General features: G+C 41.6%; 1 protein-coding gene across 7 annotated transcripts; it reads right to left on the bottom strand.

Annotated features, from left to right (window-relative positions):
• Positions 1 to 961: 961 nt before the first annotated feature.
• ikzf1 (IKAROS family zinc finger 1 (Ikaros)) lies at positions 962 to 17,981 on the bottom strand. Of its 7 annotated transcripts, none has more exons than XM_034608668.1 (8): positions 17,627 to 17,981; positions 13,263 to 13,316; positions 12,979 to 13,092; positions 7,773 to 8,042; positions 6,108 to 6,275; positions 4,363 to 4,488; positions 3,072 to 3,206; positions 962 to 2,642 (listed from the first exon to the last, which is right to left on the bottom strand). In XM_034608668.1, exons 1-8 carry the CDS (start codon positions 17,772 to 17,774, stop codon positions 1,939 to 1,941), a joined length of 1,719 nt encoding a protein of 572 aa, XP_034464559.1. In that variant the 5' UTR covers positions 17,775 to 17,981; the 3' UTR covers positions 962 to 1,938. The 7 variants fall into 7 exon arrangements, with proteins under 7 accessions (XP_034464559.1, XP_034464557.1, XP_034464562.1 ...); XM_034608666.1 differs by having other exon boundaries at positions 3,072 to 3,203; positions 17,627 to 17,785; XM_034608671.1 differs by having other exon boundaries at positions 13,174 to 13,316; positions 17,627 to 17,721.
• Positions 17,982 to 23,709: the final 5,728 nt, after the last annotated feature.

Below are 23,709 nucleotides of genomic sequence, written 5' to 3'. Positions count from 1 at the left end.
TTGACATTACATTTGGATTTGGTCGAGTCTGATTCTCATGTAAGTCAGCTGGCTGAGAAGCAGAAGTGAGATCTGGGATCCTGGCAGGGCCAGAGTTGGTTGGCCACATTATCCCTCTCATGCAAATGCCCTCCCTCTGCATGTCAGGCCCCAGTCAAGCGTGGAGGGACACAGCGCTGGCCACAGCTGCTTCCCGTTTCTGCTAAATCACACAGCAGCCATCTGGAAGAGGCCGTCGCCACACAATGATGGCGAGCTCCTACATCGGCCCTGACCTGATGTCTCCAGACGGGCCTGGGCTTCTGCTCCAGTGGCTGATCCTCTCCGTCCCAGCTCTCTGCTGCTGCTGCTCCTCAGAGGACCAGCTGCACTCTTCAGGTCCTGGACACATGTCAGCAAGCTAGTGTGTGTGTGTGTGTGTGTGTGTGTGTGTGTGTGTGTGTGTGTGTGTGTGTGTGTGTAACCACACCCACAGCAATTATACAGTATGTGGGGAGGTGTTTACTCATTCATTCCCCTCTAACTGTACATTTTCTTTCAGTATGGTCAGTGTTGTTTCTTTCTATACACAGATGCCAGTCATTCCCTCTGTCTTGGCGCTCCCTTGACAGGCAGGACTGAGCCGCATGTTGAATGACATCCAACCTTAATTATTTTAGAAGGTTCGAGAGGGTGAGATAAAATCTCCATATGTCTGAAGAAGAAAAAAAATAAAACCGTAAAAGTCAAATAAACTGTTCCTTTAGTCATGGTCTAGTTAAGAAAACAATCCTATCAAAAACACATTTGCCAATATCTGTATATATGTACAATAAAGACATAATGACCCATACAGTTCAGCTACGATTAGTCCCTATTAATTAAAGTAACACTGTTAATTCTCATTCACCTGCTACAAAGTTTCTAAGCCATAAGCCCGCTTTCTAAATTCATTCACTGCAGAAAAAAAAACCAACACTCATTGTGCATATATAAAATATCCTTTATTGATATTTTGCAAGCATAAAGATCCCTTGAAATGGTTCACTCTCATTATGCGAGTGAGACAATTCTTAGCTATCAGGTATAAAACAAAAAAGGGCCACGATAACATTTCCTCATGATAAAACCAAGAGGAGCGTCCAGCAGCAGTCATGTTTTCACCTCAAATACATTTAGTACAGTTGAACAGAAAAAGATGCAACTTAAAAAAAAAAAACTACCCTACAGACAAACAACAATCATTATAATAAATACAAAAACAGACAGGATGTGTCTAAATGTGATATAAATAATGTGTAAGCTGCTACAAATACCAGAACAGGTTGATACTTAACGTGAAGTTATCCACACTGATTGTTATGTTTTTAATTAAGTGGATTTTAATTCTGACGTTTAAGTTCCTCTAATGCAAACAGCTGAAGAATCTTCTACTGACATTTCAGACACATCACTAAATGAGTGCGTTAATGTATGGATGGAGTTCTTTACTATTTTAAGGAAAAAAAGTTGCTGCCTGGTTTTCCAAAAGAAAAGTCACATTTGTACATTTTATATTTTATACAACTGTAAAGAAATGATTTAAATTGTGTGTATGAAGCGGCACAGTACCTCAGCTGTGTCGTCTTCATTTTCTGTCGTTACAAAAGACAAATGAATAACAAGTCTTTCTTTTGAGCATGGTTTTTGAAATGAAAATTAAGCAATATCTTTAATAATTGTATACATTTATCTGTGTTTAACATACATGCAAACTTCGTGTAAAAAAAAAAGAAAACCTTTCAGACAATAGCATTGTATTTTACATTTAGTTTTTCTATGCATTTGTTTCAGATGCATGTCTAAGAGTATGTGTGGCATTTTTCACTATGTACACTTGTACTATGTTTGTGTGTGTGTGTGTGTGTGTGTGTGTGTGTGTGTGTGTGTGTGTGTGTGTGTGTGTGTGTGTGTCAGGGCTCAGTAGCGATGCTCCCCTCGCGTTATGTGAGAGGAGAACTCGTACCGGTCTTCGCTCCGGTGACCGCAGAGGTTGCACTCGAAGGGGTCTCTGAAACCGTGGCAGCCCATGTGAATGGTGTACATGACATGATCCAGAAAGAGAACGCGGCAGTGTTCGCACCTGTACGCCCTCACCTGCTCCCCATCCGAGGTTACCACCTTGAAGCCCTCGGAGGCCATCTCCATGCTGGCACGGAGGGCCTCGTACTGCCTCTGCTGCTCCTCCTTCACCAGAGGGAGCACGCCATTCCTCACCCCCGAAGTGATGTGATTGGTCAGGTAGATGAGGCCGGAAGTCGCCCTGCCTGGACGATCCTCGTTGTTGCTGTCGCTGTCGGTGGAGTCCTGGCCGCTGTGACTGGGCGTGCCGTCCTTCTCACTGGAGGCAGACTTGGAGTTGGAGAGCAGCAGCAGGTTCTCGGCCGCACTGTCTTTGGCAGACAGGTTGTGGCCCACGTGGGACTCGGCCAACGGCTTGTGAATGGGGTACAGGGAGCCGAGGCCAACGTCAGAAGAGGAGGCCGGAGAGGTCTGGACCAGAGGCCGCAGCGACTCGGCTCCCAGGTAGCTGATGGCACTGTTGATGGCCTGGTCGATGACATGGGGCTGAATGAGCTCGCCTGCTCCTCCATCGTAGGAGAGGTCGGACAGACGTTTATCACCTGAAGAGCCAGAGAGAGGAGCAATGTGAAGGTTAAACCTAAATGGCGCACTCTCACTCTCACCTACACTCTGTGATTCCACTGTCTACACACTGTGTCTGTTCCTCTCTAGCTGAGTCTGAAAATAACTCACTTTTACTGTTTCTTAATGTCTCAATGTCTCTTATCCGTATTTTAAAAATGTATAACATCCACGATTAAACACTCAGGAAATATTGATACAATTCATAATCTAAAGGCAATCAAACAAATCACAGGCACATTCCTAATCAGGCTGAGCTGCAGAAATTTACTTTTTTTTCTCTAATACTGCATGCTGAGCCGAGGTGGCCTCTAACAAACACAAAACACACAACAGCTTCATCTATGCAGCTTTCAGAAGTAACATTGTATTTGTTTTAGACAAAGGAAGCAGATTTCAGCCCTTACCCACAAACTTCTGTGGCATAGTGCTCTTACGCTTAGCTACATTATTAGCTAGTCTGTCTAGCACCAGGGCTCTGTCAGATCCCATCTGGCTTAAGTCTTCCCTCTGCTCATTCTGGTTGCTTTCTTCCTTTACTACTGGAAAGCAAGACAGAGAGGTAGATTTCAGAGTCAATGTAATCTGAGGTCGTACGGTTTAAAGCGAAGAACTGGTGCCTGATAACACATGCCTGGTGATGCTAGTCTCACAGAGCACACTAATCTGACGCATTGGTTTGTAGATACAGTATCTGTTCATGCCTCACATACCAAGACACAATCCTGCACATTATGAGTCTCAAGTTGTCTATAGGGAGTTCATTTAATTCATGACTGCAGGGGATTATGTGGCAAATGGCAGCATGATGAAAGCGACGTAATTTAATTTGGTTGCATATTGTCACAGTCGAAATTGTGAAATGTACCTTTAAATGTCCAGTGTGTATGATTTAGGTGAAAGGGATCTATTGTCAAAATTTGTATGTAAAATAATCCTAGTGATGTTTTCATTAGTGTGTAATCACCTGTAATCGTCAATTGTACAAATTGTTGTTGTTGTTACCATAGAATGGGCCCTTTATATTTAAATACTTCATATTTAATATTTTTTTTACAGTGTCCAAGCTGGACAAACTAAACACCTTTCGAGTTTTTATGGAAACTGAAGGCTACCACAGGTTCTCTTTCATGTTTGGAATGGGAGTGTGAGGTGAGGGGTATTCAGCTGCAACATGCCACTTCACCACTAGATGTCACTAAATTCTACACACTGAACCTTTAAGACATTATGTGTTGCCTAGATACGAGAGACACAACATCATCAGACTGCGCATTGTGTTCTAAGTTAGTTGGGAAGCATGCCCTGCTTTGGACGGATGTGATACTGGACTCTTCCTCTCGTTCCAACTCATAACTGAATGTTTAGGTGACAACGGGAATCTGTTTGGTTCATGTTTGATAGATAGTCGGCTTCGTCAGGTTGAAGTGGATTTTAGCAATAAAAGACGAGCATTATGGAATCTCTAGCTACGGTGTGTCTGTGACTTTTTGCCTGTTGCCATTTTCCCCACCCACATGCACCTAAACTGTTACAATATTCAAATGGGCATGACATGAAGTACACGAAGAGAACAACAATTTCACTTATTGAAGCAGTCTGAACATGGTACACATGCATAGAGAGCGCTGGGCTCAGGGTAAAGTAGGTCATCAGATTTGGGTGAAGTGCGAAGCGAGCGTCTCCCGAGGCACGAACCTGTGTAGATGCTGTTCTGCAGCCCCATGCACTGGAGGTAGTTGTGACAGCGCTCCTTGTGCTCCTCTAAAGAGCTGCGCTGCTTGTAGCTCCGCCCACAGTACGCACACTTGTGGGGTTTTCCAACTGCAACAAAAAGAAACAGTTTATCAGTGAACAGAGCAATGCAATTACTGCCAAGAAAATGATAATAAAAGATGTTTAATAAATGTATTTGGTAACTTTCTCTGCTCTTCTCATGTGCTCTGTCATGGTGATGTGCTGGATTTTAATACGTCCACTTTGATTAGAACAAATAGAAGAAGACCAACTGGGCTTGTCACACTGACAGTGGTCAGACAAAGAAAAGAGCACCACCTACGGGAAACCCAAGGAGAAGACCTGACAGCAGAACTCGCACTGATGATCCCTGGAAAGTCCAGTGGAAAAAACTGGGAGAACATGAACCTGTACTGAGGTCACTTCTTGTGTATTTTTGGGGGAATTCTGGAAGCAATTTGAGGGGATTTTACACTCTACAAATAAAAGCTTACATAGAGTGGGTATTTTATTAACAGATTCCTGTATAGAGTCAATTTAAATTGAACTACTTTTACATAATTAAGGGATTTACTTTTTCCCTGTGGAGCATTTACATTTTTCTTTTAAAATTATTATTATTATTATTATTATTATGGGGGTAATTTAATCTCTCTCTCTATAAATGAAAAGTTAAATAGATAAAATATATTCAATTATTATGAAGAAAATTACTCATGACTTCAGTCTGACTAAAACTGTGTCTACATCCCTGTGTATGAGTCACCACTACAGCATAGAGGTCTGTAACTTTCCAAAATAGTATAGACATTGTGTGTAATTTTCCTTTGAAAGATGTCCAAATACATCATCATTGTGTCATAAATACTCTTCAGCATGTATTCATCCACAGCTCATAAAAGTTACAGGAAAATGCACAGTTTACTGACAGTTGAATAACGTGTTAAAAACTACAGTACCTAACTGGTTTGGGACATGAATAATTTTTTTTATTTGTATGAACCTGTGTGTATGCGACCTGGTTTTAAATGTTCACACAGGAACCAAAGGAGTCATGGGGTAGGGAAGTCTCAGTCACGACTACTGGTTCTAGGTCTTTTTATGGGATTTGTTGACAATAACAAAAATAGGTCTATTAGCCTAACACTAATTAAATGATATGAATTATATTATTACCATATTTAATACCATATATCAAGTATAGCCTGAGAGCTCGCCACAGTTTATAAGCTTTTAATTGATTTCTTTACCTTCCATGCAGCCTTTACTTTTCATTTCGTTCCATTTAGTAGCAAGTGCATCTCAACTTGTGGAGACTTAAAAAGTGCATTGGACAAATAATTCAAAATACTCGTCTCGATACTTTTGATAAAAAATGTTGTGGGCATTGTTGTATTTTAATGAATTATAACCTGCATAATAAAATTATAAAATTGTGTCCAGTTGTAACGTTGCAGTTTAACCTTTCACTCTTCAGAGCAGGCTTTGCAAGCAAAACATTTCATTAACACATACTTCTGCAAAGCATTTGCAATAAAAGTGACACCATATCTACCCTGTCAACTTCCTCATGTACTATAGCCCTGAGCTGTCGCTGTGTGTACTGAAGAACATGTCATGCTTTCTGTAAAAACTTCCATCCACTGATACAACTATTACCATGAGTGCAGAAGTTTGCAGTGTGGGGGCGGCCTTTGCGTACTCACCCGAGTGGGTGCGTAAATGTCCGGTGAGGGCATCCCTCCTGCGACAGGCGTAGCTGCACAGGTGACACTTGAAGGGCTTCTCCCCTGAATGGAGCTTGATGTGGCGCAGCAGGTTACCCTTCTGGGTGAATGAGGCACCGCACTGGCTGCACTGGAAAGGGCGTTCTCCTGCGGGGAAGAACACAACAGACACACTGTACTGTAAAGAGGCCGATAACACACTTGTATGTTTTCAACAGCACCCATTTGTGTTTTTCACTTATGGCTTTTAAGGCTTTTCCTAATTGCACTGCTCTCCCTAATCTCACCATGTTTGATTCCTCATCTGACAACAATAACAACACAAATTATTGTTTCTATGTGGAGAAAAAGCAGGCTGCTACTGTGGGAATGCGGGGTCACTGCACTACGAGCATCCCGAGCTCCAGAACAAGCGGGATGATGGAGCGTCTCCGGGGCAGAGAGCGATCCAGCAGCCTGCAGGAGGGTTTCACAGCAGAGTGACACTCCATCTCTCCATGCTCCCCCTGCCCCGCCGACTTCTGGCGCTCTGATCGAACAAGAGCCTTTCAGACTCAGCCTGCCAGTTCCGTAATGCACCATTGCCTAGGTCAATTTGATCTGAAAATCTCATTTTTTACTCTTCTTCATCTCTAAAATAAGAGCGGCACATCACAATGCAAATTCAGCCTCATTTGAATAAAGCGAAGGAAACACTTTGTGTTGAGAGCCAGTCTTCCTGATCAGCGCTTCTGGAATAAACCAATATCCAGCCTCTCTGAGTGTTGTGGCATTCTGTGAGAAGGTTTTAATATGGCTTTTTTTTCAAAGGCCCCCCATAAAATAAGAGTCACCAGTGAAGCAGCAAAAATATATAAAAGAGGAAATTCATTAAAAATGCATTTCAGGAGCTAAGACTCACCACAGAATATTTTCTATTTAAATAGGAGGCACTTCATTATATCCTTTATTGTAGTTTCTTTTGCATTTACATTAGTCTGGTGTTCCTTTCTTCCATTTTGAGTTTCATTAGTTTCTAAAGCTTGACAGTTAAGTGCCTTTTTCAAAAATGTTCCCCACCACTGGTTTGGTTCCATTACAATAGAATATCAATTTTGAAATTTGAAAATACTTTTAATAGCCAGATAATTGTCACTTGGTGGAGATTCCATATAATTGCAGCAGATATCCTTTTCCTCATTTTTTTCGGACCAAGTTGTTCTCTGATACTTTATCGCACGATAATTTGACCAGTTGCTTGTCATGTGGTAATTTAGTCATTTAGATGAACAATAATGAAAAGTAATGTCACGCTCAAAGTCTATTTCACGCACGATAGGAGGGTGTACATGTATACAGCCAAATGCAGGCATGCCACCACAACTACGTTTAAGGGTGTCTGAAATCACAAGTACAGGCTCTGAAGTTATGACTATTTCTAATTATTATTGTGTAGGCAAAGAGAACACAAATCTACAGCAGACTTATATGTGCTGTTATATTGCTTGTAGGAATCAACTACTCTGAGATCTTTATTTTTGCCATTTAGAGTCTCAATCTATGGAGGAGCCATAGCAGACACCTTTCTAGCCCTCATCCAGCCTCTCATACTGACAGTGAACATGGGTGCAAAGGAAGGGCATGAAGTAGTGCAGGTTGGCTTACCAGTGTGGCTTCGCTTGTGCACCATCAACACATTGGGGCCAATGCAAACTATCCCGCAGATATCGCACTTGAGCTTCCCGTTGGGCAGCCGGATACCGCCGGCCGAGGAGAAGGCCTTGGCTTCGGGGCGCGGCTGTGAGCCGTTCAACTTCGCCCCGGAGGCATCGATCACGCGCAAGTCTTCCGCACACTCCTCCTCCTCCAGGCCATTCATGTCACAGGCCAGCCCATTCTCCTCATCACTGCGAGCCTCAACTTTAATGTTACAGACTGTAAAAGAGGGCAAGGGGGGGCCACGGTTTAGAATACGAGCATGCTTCTCTCATGATGTTACTTATTGAAGATGGGCAATTTGTCAGTGTGATGTTGATACTGTGGCATGAGAATAAACTACCTTAGTGATCATTTATAAAAATGCATGTGCTTTTACTTTACACTGTAAGTGTCCCTCTTTTGCTTTCGGTCGAGTATGGCTTCTCTTTCTCTTCTTTTTTATTTTTATGGTTACTATTGGTGTAACTTATTTTCTTTTCTTTCAATTTGTATCTTTTTTTTAACAATTTACCAGACCAATTTGTTTAAGCGATTTATTGAAATTCTCTTTGTCTCATTGTTTGGCATTTTATTTTGGTGAGAAACTTGTTTTTTGTTTTAAATCTCATCTATATTATCAATTACTTTTTTAAAAATATTTTGTAATATACTTGTGTAAGATTTATTTCAATGAATCACTTCCTGACTGACTCATTTTGTTGACTCTCCTGCTTCTTTCTAACAAAGCAGCACATATTTGATCAGGATACACCAGTGGAGAGCACGATCACTGTTTGAGGATGTCAGTGATGAGATGAAGAAACACACAGATCATCTCACACTATCACACTTTTGGTGAGGCGAATGACAGCAAGATAAACAGGAAACAGAGACACAGGAAATAGTGTGAAACTAGGGACGACAGCGGTGTGCATCAGAGCCACAGTGTGCGATGAACACACACACAAACAGAGAGAGACATGCCTGTATGGCCTTCACCACCTTGTTCATTTACAAGGTTTGTGATCTGTCTTACCTCTGACATTTGGAACTTTTAAGCGTACAGAAAGAAAATAAGAGTTGCACCATCTGTGAAACTAGAAACAAATCTCTATTCTGGTGTTCCCGAAGTGATCAGAAAAAGAGAAGTGTCCTCTGCGTTAAACTACCAACTCCTTACTTTCCTACCAGAAAACCTTTCATTTCACAGAACTGACAGATCTCGCAAGTCCCAGAATGTGGTTGCATGTCATGGTGTGGTGGCCGACTGATTTCCCCATGCCACTAGCTCTGTTTGTACAACCGAAGAGGAAGAAGGGGAAATCATGAAATATAGGAATCTATGGAAAAGGGGAAGCTTCAGAAAGAGGGCCCTGTCAAACTGAAATACCAAGAATTATGGAGAAGTGACAGAAAGGGAAGCACGGGAAGGGAATTGTAAAACAGCCTGTAACTGAAACAGTTTTTTTTCTTTTGATAATTTTCACAGAGAGCCACAGGGAAACATAAATACCCTAATGCACAGAATGTTTCCCATAGAGAGCTGGAGCAAAATTTGAGAACTAACAACAAGCGATCACGAGAGTCACGTAATCCAATCATCTATCAACACGCAAGATTTTTCTTTTTTTCTATTGCAGGATAAACAATCTTCTCATCTGTTCAACTGTTGACACTTTTAGGACAACCTCTCTTGTCTTTTGCTGAGATGACATAAGACAAACACACATTGTGCACGCAAAGAGAAGGAAAGGCGTCACTGCAGGAAAACTAAATGCTACTTAGGTTCTGTTCAAATGCACAAGATGACGCAGAGGTATTTACAGAAGTGTGTAGGATATATTAACCGCAAACACTACATATGCATTCAATTACATTGCAATGAGGATGTAAGCAGAAATCTATGGGTTAACAAAAGACTGGTTTTACATAATAACAGTAACAATGGTGGTTCTTAACTGTTTATGTCAGTTGTGCCCCCTCTGCTTCTGCTTACTTTAACTATTTATCAAAAGACTAAATCTTTCAACCTCTCTACTCGCTCATTAGCTTCATCACTTTTTAAAAGGTGATGTTAGGTGAGTCAATATGAAGATTATGTTTCCTATTAATACGTCATTGCCTTATTTTTTTCAAAATCATTGAATTGCCACAATTTTCTGGATAACTTAACTACTTTTCTTATGTCAACGGGGAGTTGTCAAATTATGTTAATCAATAAAAAGGTTTATTCATACTATTGCCTTCCTCAGTACACCAAGAGGTATTTCTCTGTACAAGTGCAGCCACTGATCCAGAGAAAATTCATTTTAACAACAAATAAAACCGTAAAGCAATGCATCATCTGCACAGAGCATTTTGTACATTTTCACAGATTTAAGGAAAATGAATAGTTGGATCAATGCACCAAAAACTTTTTTTTCTTATCTGCAAAGGTCAGTTCCTTAAAATGCTAACACAGCAGCGAGGCTCTCAGGTTATCAGACTGCAAAAGCAGACAGAATGGAACCATGTTCCTGCTTCTCATGGATATGGGGAAGTTGTGACTAAATTGGGAGAAGGAAGAAGGCTTTTTACTTTATATCATGTTTGTCACGGTCACACATCCTGATTAGCTCTTTTTGGGAAGCAACTGTCAGAACACACTGTCGACAAACAAAGCAGGTCACAAAAACAATGTTATAACCTGGAGTCGATCTGATTCTCAGATTACAGGTAACTGTAACTGAAAATGAAACAGCAAGGACAAATACTGACAGAAGTGACAAAATAATATGTATGTAAAATGCCAAAATAGCGGTGAAGCCTGTTTGGCATACAAAAAGACATGGTCAAACTATTCTGACAGAGATCAATGATAAATACAAAGTACGATAACAAGTGCGTTAGTTCTGCAACATGGAGACACAGGGAGTCTGCAGGAGGTTCCTGTTACTGACTTATGCTGCTCTCACTGCCTGAAAATAACCCTGTGTGCAAGGTAGTGGAACCGCATGTGTTAAACCACGCCAGCAACACACAACACGACTTGCAGGAACACCAAAAACAGACTGCTTTTCCCCTCACACTTTTCTTTTTTTAAACACTCCATGTTTTCGGGAACTAGAGGGCTCAGTCTCATTCACTGAAAGTGAAATCATTCCACTGGACTTTGTGAAGATCATCTTATTTATTTCAGTTATAGCTGAGTAAGAAAAATTAAATATAGTGAGCCTTTAAAAATTTGACAACAAAATAGATTTTAACGTTGATGTTTAAACCTTATACTTGAAATATTGTGAATGTATAGCAATAATAGCAATGCCAAACTGCTGCAAATACGTATTTGCAACAGGAAAGAACATGGGTTTTGAGGTTTTGAGCATAACTTGAGGTCCTATGTCCCACTTACAGACCCCTGCTTTTTTGCCTTTTTCATTACAGAGAACTGAGCAGCACATGATCCTGAGTGATAATTATAACACATTCAGGCTTTTATCACAGAGGCAGCGATGCATAGATCACCAGATACTTGCACTTCCCTTCTTTCGCTCTTCGGGCTTTTTCTCTGTCCCTATATAGAGACGTGTTCACACACACATACCCACGCAAAGTAATGATACTGAATCGGGATTGAACAGAAAGTCACGTATAGAGTCCGATGTCCACGCTGACAGCTGTGTCCTCGTCACTGTCTTTACATGGCGTAAATGAAAGTTAAATGTTTAAATCATCTGAAGGCTCTATTTCTTGTTTTATCCAGATTGCACTAAACGTCCATCAGTCGACTGAGATGAGACGGGCACAGACATATAAAACATGGCTCTACAAAGCAATGCGTAACACAAATGAACACGGTCACGATCATTTAGATGCCATCACAACAATTGTTCTGATGTATTCCGAGATTCCTGCATGACAATTCAGCTGCTTCAGACGAAGCACATTTGTGAGTTAAGTGTGTGTATGTGTGTGTGTGTGTGTGTGTGTGTGTGTGTGTGTGTGTGTGTGTGTGTGTGTGTGTGTGTGTGTGTGTGTGTGTGTGTGTGTGTGTGTGTGTGTGTGTGTGTGTGTGCAGGTGTGTGACCTATGTGGTGTAGCGATGCGCTTTTCTGTCTCGAGCTTGGCCCTGTTCCTGAACTCTTTATCTCCATGAGTGTTGAAACTGTCTGATGGCAATGTTCTTCTTCTTTGGAAACTCTTACACATCCTATTTCAGTTTCCTCTCCTACTTTATTTTTGACTCTGTGCCTCTAATCTTTGCCGTTATCTGGAAAGGTAGAAAAACACTCATAGGGTGTCGAAATTTCAGCTGTCATGCTAGATTTTTTTCTGCGATCGGGTAAAACTATTTATCATGATGAAAATAAAATATTCAAGCCACATTTTTATGGTCCTGAGATATTTTTTTTTGTGCCAATTTTACATCTGTTACTGCCTCAATACATTTGGCAAATTCCTCCATCTGAGTGCATCTTTAACGCTGACCGTGACCGTCCCTTATATTCTGGACATTCCTTTAACTTATGAATGCACTTTGAACATAGTTAAGAATTTCATGAATAAACATGAATATTAAGCAAAATAATAATACTTGTTTGTCCTGTGAATGTTAAGTCTGACTAGCTTTTCACATTTTCTCCACAAACCACCCACATCAGCAGGCAGGAGATAAATATACACCAGCGCTGTGGTTCCCTCTTGAAAGCCTCCTCCTTATTTTCACCATGATATTCCCTGGCTTGATGTTCACAAACTCAAATCAAGGCCACATTAGCTATTCCTTAAGATTCGGCTTATTAATGACACACCATGGATCAAAGAGTTTTTTTTTTCCTTTTTACCTTTTCTGCCAATGACCTAAATGTGTCTCTTTGCAGCTTTAAATTAATTTTCCCAGGGATTTGGAATGGATGGGCATGAGATTAAGTTATAAAAACATCTTTATGCTTTTTATGCTTTTGATATTACTGATGTTCCTCTCATGTAAGCGTTTTACTCTGATTTGGATGCTTTGGGAATGAATACATCACAGCTGGGAAAGGCCCTGCTGTGGGTTTTTTACTCATTTTATTGCTGCTTCATGGGATACACTCCACTTAATGTGGCAATCTCACACTCGAAATTAATACGAGCACCGGGGATGTTCTGAGTGGCTGTGGGTGAATTTGAAGAGATGTTGCCGTGCACGTACCTTTGTCCCCTCTGTTGTTCTGCTGGTGGGCGGAGCCGGCTGACAGGTCCTCTGGGACGGCCATCGGCTCCTCTGCCTCCTCGGACGCTTCGGTGGGAGGGGGGCTGTCCCTGCCTGGGGAGACACACACCAGCAAACACCCATCACTCACCGCGCAACCCCTCAATGTGTTTCATTCACGAGAAGCAAAATTACCTCCAGGTGGGTGTGCGAGCCTGTTTGTGGGCCTATTGTATCTACTTTCTGCGCTCAATGGCTCAATCATGCAGTAGGTAGTCTTTTACCTGGCATCTGGGCCAATTCCTGGGCCTCCTCTGTCTCCATGCGGTGCAGGTACTCTAATGGGAGAGAGAGAGAGATGTATTTGTGTGTAAGTTTAATCAAGTGCAGGCTGAGGAAACAACATTATAAAAAGCCAGAGTGGAATAAAAGGTGCACTTCTCGGCATGACTCCGTCACCTCAGTGAGATCACTCTTGTCACAGCCGCAGACGCACCACTGTCCCCCACATTACATTACAAAGAATCACAGACATTTTCATTACGAGCCTGACAGTGAGCCTGAGCCTGGAAAGTGGCTCGGCTCCAGCTGATGGGGCCCACTGGTAGCGTGACTTCGCCGGGAATGAGCTTTCAGACCACATTTGTTATTTATTGTTAATTTCCTGCCACGTAATCATCCAAAAATGCAAACTGACTGCCGCAAAATTAAGCAGAAAATTAACTGGCCCCCAGGTCACCGAGGATGCGGGTGTTCGCCGTGCCCAGCTGATTGGCGCTCGTGTTCTCTCTAATTTACTGAGCATGCATCGCTGAGCCCGCGGCCTGAGCACAGATGCATGCAAGTCACAATGAGAAAAAGAGGGAGGGAGAGAAAGTGAGAGGAGAAGGAGAAGAAGAAGAAGAAGAAGAAGAGGAGAAGGAGGAGACAGCAACATGATAGATATAGCGGCGGAGAAGTAGATGGCGACGGGAGGGCAAGAGTCAGAAGAGCAAATGCAACAGGAAGGTGCAGAGAAAAGAAAAGATACAGAAAGCAGGCCAAAGGACAGAGAACTTCTCTTTATTTATTAATCTTTTTAGCAAGACCAGGCAGTTGAGTCCAGAAGCAAACCTCCGGCCAGGGCTGAATATCTGAGGAGTCACCAGCGCTCGTGGCCCCATTAATAATGGATGGCCCTCAAGCCTGCAGCAGATGGGCCCGACAGCCTCAGCCCCAGCTCCGCCACTTCAAGAAGCCCTTGGTGGGGCCGCTGCCCGGTCCAAGCAGCCACACAGGGAGAAGTGAAGCTCCCGAAAATAGCGAAACAAGCCCAAGGGAGAAGGGGAACCTAGGCCTTCCTGTTTTACTGACAGATGGCTCCACACATTTGGAACAAATAGTGGGAAGCGACCAGGCCGCTCTGTCGCAACGCACCATATTCTGCGGAGTCAAGTCAGGAGCTCCTGCAGACACCCAGGACACAAGTGTGAGGGAGGGGGGGCAAAGGTCACTGGTGCAGATGAATTGTTCAGCACAACACAGGGGTGTTGCGTGTTTCTCTGCCGAGCTCCGACTCCGCAGGAGCAGCTTCTTCAGCATCTGGAGTTTGGAGGTCGGGTAAAGAGGGAGGTGTATTCTCATGTGCCCTTTTTTCTGGGCAGATGGTGCGATGGGAAACACGGATGTGTTGGTGGGGGGGCTTCGACAGAAAGAAAAAAAAAAGAGAGTCCCTACTTTCAGCCACAACCTACTTGCGTAGGCATGTGGAAAGTAAGGTGCACGTGGAATATTCAGGAAGTAGCTATTTTGTTTGAGAAAGTGAGACTATTTTCAAACGGCTTTTATTTTCTACATGTTTCACGCATATTTCTGTCACAAAAAACTCTATAGTTGTATTGTATTGTAGTATAGTTGTCTATTGTACCTCAGTTTAAAGTTTTACTTTTTAATCAATGAAAACTTTACTTTTTTTACTTTTTGTTTTATATAGTGTAGTTAAAATGTTTGATGTATTGATTCAACAAATCAGTCATGATTTTCGTTTGTGTAGTAGGATCAAACTGAAATGATAAAAACAGCAGGATTTTTAGCATGTGTGTGTGTGTGTGTGAACTGTGGGCAGGTGGAACCTTTCAGTCGCTTAAAATGAAGCCACAGAAAAGACTTGAGACACAGAGTGCAGGGGGGACTGGAAAAGTTTTGGTCTGAGTACATCGAGTGAAGGAGAGGCAGGAAGAGGCTTGTGGGTTGACAGAATTCTCGGTCCTCCTCCTGTGTGTGTGCGTATGTGTGTGTGTGTTTCGTGTATCATGGTGGTGTGTTGAAGGGGGGGTTAGGGTTAGAGGCGTCTGCTCATAGTGAGGTGCAAAAGCTACACCAGGGAGCAGGGTGGAGATGAGAAACAACGAAACCGTTAACAGATACCGAGGACCACACCAGTGAAGACATGGTACTCTGGAAGAGGCTCGAACAGTGGTGTGTACGTATACATTAGTATGCACAGTGTAAAAGAGACACATTTAGAAATAAAATTAAAAAAGACGGAAAGATGTAAAAAACATTACTTAAAATATATTTCTCATTTTTTTATAAATCTTTTTATAAATTTTTATAATAATATTCATGCAATAGGACATAATTTGATAATTTCAACAAAAGTAACAAAAGTAATGTGTTACTTTTATGGGACTGATTTATTTTTTTGAAATAAAAAATAAAAGAGTGAGTTAAGACCAAGGAGAATATTTGTGTACGCTTCTGCTTACAAAATCTAAACCTTGCTATTAATAGATAACATGATATAGCATGACATATATAATATTCATTATAGGTTTTTTTTCAGGGGCATGTCTATGAGTGAGTGTGTGTGTAATAACCTGAAACATCATTCTTATTTGTATTACTTGTATACTTTACTAAAGGTTTCCACTGTAGGCAGAAACTAATCAGACTGAAAGATGTGTTTCATGAGGAGTAATGAAGTTATGGGCCTCTTCTTATCAACCTTTAGGAAAAGAGATCATCCTACACTGCACAGTGCGCGACACGGTCACCTTTGTTCCTATAAGCACATGAAGATTCTCATCAGTAATTCATGAAATGTATGGGTGTAAGTGGGTAGATATAGTGTTAGCGGATGTGTTCTGGGAGCTCATCGATGGGGGTGAGGGGAGAGTTGAGGTGCTGAGGAGAAGTTTCCTTCATTTGCATCTGACACACTTCACTACTCTGCTATTCAGACAACAATCATTTTAATAACTGCCTGTCTTCCTCTGCCCCCCCTCCTGCTTCTGTGTCTGCTGACAAGAAAGATAATGGATCCGCAGACAGATTTGCCCCTCTCTCTCTCTGAGCTGTGAAAAAGTGCAGGTGCCGGGGTTCATTTCCAACTTTTCAATAGACTCTCTGTCCAAGTGTTAGGTTTTATTAAATGTTTGCATTCAAGTCGGATTGTGGTAAAAAAGCCCTTAAATGTTTCAACTCAACAAAGGAAACTGCATTTTACTTAAATGTGAACTCCAAATCCAACCATACTTACAAAAAAATGACAGATAACATTGAATTAATGTGTCTTGTATAATAGATTAAAATGGCAATCCAATGATTTACCTCATACAAATTGTAAAAAAGTCAATGAACTCCTTATCTAATAAATATTTAAGATAAATTGAAGTCTAAAATATTTTCTAAAGAGGTTTGACTTCTTCAGAACCAGAAAAAAAATGATTTCCTCATTAGTTTTTCTGTGAATCTTTCGTGGCTTGTTTTTTTCTGGGCGTTGAAGAACAACTTTCTTCCTCAGTGTAAAAAACTTTCATCAGTCCTGCCTACATGTGTGTGTTTCTCTCTCTCCTTCACACACACGTTTAACAACTCAGACTGTGTGGATGGAGCAAGTGAATACAAAGACTAAAGCGATGAGAAATGATCAGATTTGTCGATTATTGATTTATTTTATAGACATAAGAAGCTGCGTTAGTCGGTGCGTACTGATTTCCTGTTTGAGCGGCGCCAAAATATTTTCACATTCGCTTTACCATATTTTTTATTCTCGTCAAATGTACATTTTAATACAAGTTTTATTCTCAAAATACATCTTTTAGGACTTTACTGAGCTCCAGATAGAGACCGCGTGAAGTTTAGTGCGCACATCTGTTGCAACAGGTGCTATAAATAACAGGAGTGTAAAATGTATTAAAACAGGTTTAAATTACAACGAAATGCGCAGATAATTATTAGGAAATTCTGAAATTACATTAGCAGTTTTTGTATAAATCAAAATCATTGTGAAATAATTTATCCGCATGTTCCCAAAAGAAAATTACGCAAGGGAAATAGGGAACATTCCTTTATTGCTCTCGAACATTTGGCTCTACAGGAACACATTATGATTTCAAAATGACATATTTCTAGTCATTTGATAAAAAAACAGAACACAAAGTGGATAATTAATCACTGACATGTCGTGCGCCAGAGGAGAATTACGCGCAGCAAACGGGATCTGATGCTGAAGCTGCACCTGCACCGAAACTAATGGAGAGGTTTTTTTTTTCCTTCAGGCGCAAACGACTCCTTAAGACTAGAGACCAAGCTGTGTGAGTTCAGAGCTCCTGAGAGTCTGCGAGGTCAGTGTGGAGCAGAAGAGGAGCGGTGGAGGTCACTTTACCTGCTATTCCTTGAGTTTGCAGTATGAAGTTCTTCCAACTCTCCCCGGCTCCATGTGCAGAAGGTCGCAGCGCCGCCGCGGCCCCATGGAGCTGCGCCCGGAGTCCCTCCCCTCCTCTCCACTGCACTTCCTCGTTCCAGCCCAACATGACTTCACGCCTCTGAGCTCTGCTGAGGCATTTTGCTCGCTTTTATCCACAGGGCCGAGTCTGCAGACTCCGCGCAGAGCCCCTGGCACCCCGCTTTGTGCCGTGCCAATAAAAAGCTGACACCCAGTAGACCATCACTGGCAGCCATGCATGAGATGGGATGAGGCGCGCGAGGAGAGTGGACCGTTCATTGTTTATTTATTTCGTTCACACTGAGGAAGCTGATTGGGGGGGGGGGTTGATGGGGGTGGTGGGGGTCCTCACTTGCATATTGGACGTCCCCCCCCCCCCCTCCCCCTTCCACTGTCACCTGTTCTGGCACGCTGAAGCAGTCCATGAAATTAACACAACTGTTTTTTTCTTTCCCATATAATGAGTTTTTTCCCCCCAATGTGAGGTCTTTCATGCATCAGACTTTCTCCCCTCAGTGTCAGAGCCCCCTGTCCCACCTCATCACATCAGCAGGTGTCCACCATCAGGAGTGGTGTCGGAGCACATTGTTTCCTTTTCAACATTTTACTCTGCGCTACTTGCTCTTTTAAGATGCATGTAAACGGAATGCCTCTTCCCTCACTCCCAGCGTCTCAGTCCTGCGGATGATCATCGTGAAGATGTACATTCTTTTTTCACTCCTCCACAAACCAACACTATGCCAGTGATTCTGTGAGTCCAAACCCATCGGAGATATTTTTGCTTCAGAGGCTTCCATATAAGAGCTCCATTTAGTCATTCCTTGAAACTGAGATACACATACATCTGGATAGGTCGCAATATTTCATCTCCCTGGCTTCTCCCATCACTGATCAACCTACTAATTTCACAAACATCTGTCTGTCTGTATGTGGGACTTATATCTTGCCAACTGTTTAACCTATCGGCTTCACACTTGGCATGTGTATTGAAAATTGACAGAGGAAGCGCGGCATTGAATTTGGTGTGATTTGGACACGTGATACGTTCAATGTTAATACAAATTTAATAAACAGGCGACCAGCGCTCTGTAGCAGTCAGTGGGGGTGGGGCAGTTCATTTTCAGTCTGTGGACCCAGTTGAACATGTCTCCTTCTATGTCCTCGGAAAAACTACAGCAGTGGTTGGTAAGTGGGTCAAGCTGCAGGTCAAGTTGGACGCCCGAGCATTTTGATAAGTTGAATGTTTTAATTTCACCATATCGGACTGTCAAAGATGGACTGAGCTACTACGGGTGCTGATCTCTGTCATGACAACAACATTCGTAGAATCACTTCCTATTTGGCAGTTTGTCTTCAAAGTAAAAGCACAATGCTCGTTTTGTTGCTACAATGCTTTTTATCAGGTTAAATTACAGAGCTTTTACTTTAACAACAGTTCAATCAATTATTGAAACTTATATAAAAGCCACATACAACAGTAATAAAGCAAATTCAGTTTAATTTTAGGAAAAACGTTCACTACAATATCTTCGCAGCAAATAAACCAGTTAGGATGAACACAAAGTTTCTAACTTCTGCACCAGACTGTTTATAAAAAAGCTCTGCAGACAACATCCAGCACATAAACAATAAAAGTGATAGTTTATTGTAGAACTGTTTGAGGGGGACAAAGAATAATTCTGAAGTAGCTCCGGAGCATTAAAGGGATAGTTCACCGAAAAATGAAAATCTACTCATTATCTACTCACCACTATGCCGATGGAGGATGGGTGACACTTCTGGAGTTTCAGGGGTAAACAGTGTTGCAGCCGAATCCAATACAATTGAAGTCTATTGTGACCAAGACTTCAGACGTAATAAAACAACAGACAAAACACAACATGCCTCCATGCTGCTCCTGTGGTGTCATCCAAGTGTCCGCGCATGTCCTGTTGTGTTTTTTTTCAGTTTTTTTATTATGTCTGAAGAAGAGGTCACTTTGGCTACAACACTGTTTACCCCTGAAAGTGTGTTGTGGACTCAAACACTTCACCCACCCCTCCATTGGCATATGAGTAGATAATCATTTTTCGGTGAACTATCCCTTTAACACAGGACACGCAATCAGCTCATTCCAAACAGGCAGGCTTAGAATTGGACATTAGACTAGTTCTGATAATCTACACTCAACTATGCACAGCAGCAGCCACAATCCCTATACAGACCCTTTTAGGTGTTTAATAACTTTCCAATTTTCTTTAAAGGCCAATCTAAAGGTCAGTCTCTTGAGCAATTGTTAAATTTGAATCTGAATGATGGGTACCCACATATTATCTGAAATTATTGAAATAAATATAAATTGTGGATTAATATTGATGGAAATTCTAAATAAATAATGACTTATGGTTTGGCTAACTCGTCTCTCATATTCAAATTGGTCCTGTCATTATTTTCTCATATATGAGAATCTGCTGAAGTGGACCATCTGTAATTATTTGAACTTAAATTTCAACTATTGAGATGGAGCTTGTATATATTCACTGAGTTTATATTCACTTTCCCAGAAAACGTGATGGTTCTGCACCACTGTTTCTCTGCTAGTTGTGACTGTTTATCCCAGTATCCCACTGTCCTCAGGCCCCCCCTCAGCGCTCTTATCTCAGGAGAGGCCCTGCTGGATTGCTGAGTCACCTTTCGTTGGAAGCTGCCCTTATCTCCTGAGAAGCACAACATTCAGGCAGTTGGTTGCAAAAGGAGGAACTTTGGGCAGGAGAGCTGCGGCCTGCTGTGTCTTCACGGCCATGACATGGATTGCAGCAACGTTCGCCAACTTCCTGAAAGCCTGGCAGCCAGTGCTCCTTGCTTTGTCTTACAAGTTCGGAGGCTGCAGTCCTCTGCAGGTATGAGCAGGCTGCAGGATGGGTGCGAGTCCTGAGGCCACGAAGAGGGAATGCTGGGACTGTGATGTGACCCGGCGCTATCAGTGAACGCAGAGGTGTCCAAGCAGGCTGGGGCTCTTCCAGGACCCAGAGATACTGTCCCCTTCAGTGACACAGCAGCTTCACTCACTGACAAAATACTGTAAGGACAACCGTTCAGGCAGGATTTGAGAGAAGTTACTGCAATATTATTATAACAGTCTTTATTTGATTATATATTATCATATGATAGGGTATATGATAATAATTATATGGCATATGATAATGATTTTTTTAATGTTACAATTTTGATTGCATATATATATATATATATACACATAATAATGGTGATAGCAACAGTATTATACCATAGCATATTGGTTTATTATTACTATTATAAAGATGTTGATATTACAGCATGTATTTATTAGTATTAACTTGTCCAAGACCACTAAACATGGACATGCTCCACGGAGACAGACATCGCACGCGCACACACACGCACACGCACACGCACACACAAACGCACACACCCTACTTTATCTCTACTCCAGAAACCCTTATTAAATCATTCCTTTTCAAATACATAATTTTAACTGTTTCATGTTTTGTCCGTTTGTCTTCTCATTATGTACAAATATCTTGTGTCTTATCTGTCTTGTATGTCATTTTAACTTAAAAAATTAAGTTACTGCAAAAGCAGGATCGATTCTCACTTCTGGCTGAGTTACTGATACTCATTCTACAGTATGATTTGGACAAAGCATGTGAATTGTCATTGGTAATTTGCAAATGCCTGCAAATTAAAGCCGATTTCTGCAGAGGGCTCCAACAATTCATAACATCATTTATGCATTCTGCTGCATTAAAGATTACACTTCACATACAAGCTGCAACCCCCTGCTACAAATCAAACTCAACATTACCCTCTGCTCCCTCAGGTTAATCCACAACCTGATGTTGCTGTAATTAATATCATTATGGAAAGTCTCAAAACATCATCAGGCGACGTAGCAGGGCGACTACGGAACAATAGACTCCGGCTGGTTCTTATTTCATGGATCTTTAAGCAGTATTCACTGTTTCACATTTGGAAGCATGAGAAGCATGTAACCCTTAATTGGTTTCAACACCTTAATAAGTCAAAGACGTTCAAGACTGATAATCACATTAAATAGTCCAATTTATCTAAAAAGTCAATTGCAAACTGAGAAACTCTCTTTCTTTAGGAACGCATTATGCTGTGAGGATGTCAGAGTAAATTAAATTCCCCTCTGCACACTAAAGCATCAATTTCCTTATGGTAATTATCTGCTGGAATAGACGTGTCACTAGAAGGAGTCAGGCATGCTTGACATTTAGCCTTTTTATAGAGAGGCGATGAGTAAAAACTAAGATGAGGAAAAGGAAATTAATCTCCAGCCCAGGCAGGCATTGAGAGATCCTGGAGGATAGTGGCTGAATCAATCACAATGTTTGTGAGGCTGTTTTGAAAGGGAGCCAGTGATGAGATGCAGACCACAGGCTGGAAAATGAGGGGAGGGGGCACTTTTTTAGAAAATAGAGTTATGATTGCTGTGAGGAGGGTTACTCAGTTTTATTGGTATCACACACAACAGTAAACAGCGTCTTGGGTACAATAATGCAACACTTTAACATTTCCTTGCTGTCGTGCTGAGAGATAGATGAAAAGATTGATACCACCCTTAAATCTATTTGCTTAATAATAATCTAGAGCCAGGAGAAGGATAGCTTAGCTTAGCATTACCACTTAGAAGAGCTAGCAGGCATCAGAGAGTCATACTATAACATAGTAATTAATGAGTTAAAGAGGTGATGGTTATCAGGTTCATTCAAACTTTCAGTCGAACGTTTGAAAAAAATTGTATTTGAACTGTAATGACTTCATATGAGTACATCAGACCATTACAAGTCATTTCCTTGAAGATGAACGACACGTGTCTAGTTCCTCCCACTATCCATAAATGAAGCCAAAATATCCCGGATACGAACTCTGCCATCTTGTACATTTGGAGCCAGAGACTGCGCAGTACTGAATGGGGAATGGAGCTGCGGTAGCAAGGTCTCAGCTGCCAATCATGACATTTCCCCCCCATTTTTATAGCATCTAATAACTACTCCCTAAAAAATGTATTTAACATGTAGTCCTCCATCTTTATATACAGTCAATGGTTTGACTTATCGCCTGCCCTACTGACCCATCAGTAAACTACACCTGCTGTCAGACATGTTATGAACTCTGGAGACCGTAGTTTCTCCGGAGGAGATGTATCTGTGGGTGCAAATGTCCGAGAGGGAGCCTCCATAGTTTCTGCAGACTTTCACCATCTGGCCCCCTGGTATAAAGTCTGCAGAAAGTCCGGAGGAGCCAATGTGAGAGCACAGCAAGAGATCCTCTGCAGAATTCACCACAAGTGAGTTGGGGGTTGATGACGTTTCTAACACATAGAAGACACCAACGAAAATGTCAAGAGAGTTTGTGGTGATAAGAGCTGACGGCGGTGTTGATGTGCTATAATGAGGGAGTTTTTTCTCTCCACAGTTGCCAAAATGCTTTCTCGTTGTAGGAACTGTTGTGTTTCTCTCTATATATATATAAATATATATATGTATTAGGCGCTTTACAAATTGTGTATGATATTGTGTGAATGTGTCTGAGCTGAGAATCTCCCGCTGCGGAGAAAGTGCAGACCCAATTTTACGCAGTTCCTCCTCAGGTCATGAAAACCAAAAAAAAAAGAAGCATTTTCAGTTTCTCAACTGTACAGTAGATGGTCAAATTACCACTTGTTTGCTGACTTTTTTAAGAGCTGTAGAGCAAATAGTACAAATCATAGACGTATATAAAGATGGACAACATGACTGCTCTCGAAGGTGACTGTTATCTAGTGGCTGGCAGCAGTATAGGTCATAATTCATGTTGACTGCTTGGATATTGACCAAACTAAAAACTACACATACAAATTTTTTTTCTCAATGTCATGTCAGGTTAGGAATTTGTTCAAGCGTTCAATATTCCAGTAAGTTTGGTCTGAATTTTTATAAAACGGAGTGAAATGTCAACTGAGTCACGATTGGTCATGTGTGTGTTGATCGGACCTCGCG

Source organism: Hippoglossus hippoglossus, chromosome 15, assembly GCF_009819705.1.
Source record: "Hippoglossus hippoglossus isolate fHipHip1 chromosome 15, fHipHip1.pri, whole genome shotgun sequence".
NCBI lineage: Eukaryota > Metazoa > Chordata > Actinopteri > Pleuronectiformes > Pleuronectidae > Hippoglossus > Hippoglossus hippoglossus.
Note: the sequence above shows the minus strand (reverse complement) of the source record. Positions and strands in the feature narration are given on the sequence as shown.

Bases quoted from the DNA above. Each gene is read 5' to 3' on its own strand.
- ikzf1 (XM_034608668.1), bottom strand. From the start codon at position 17,774: ATGTTGGGCTGGAACGAGGAAGTGCAGTGGAGAGGAGGGGAGGGACTC. The intron at 13,317-17,626 runs GTAAAGTGACCT...CTCTCCCATTAG, and splicing joins GCAAACTCAAGGAATAGCAG to AGTACCTGCACCGCATGGAG. The intron at 3,207-4,362 runs GTTCGTGCCTCG...CTTGCTTTCCAG, and splicing joins GCAGAACAGCATCTACACAG to TAGTAAAGGAAGAAAGCAAC.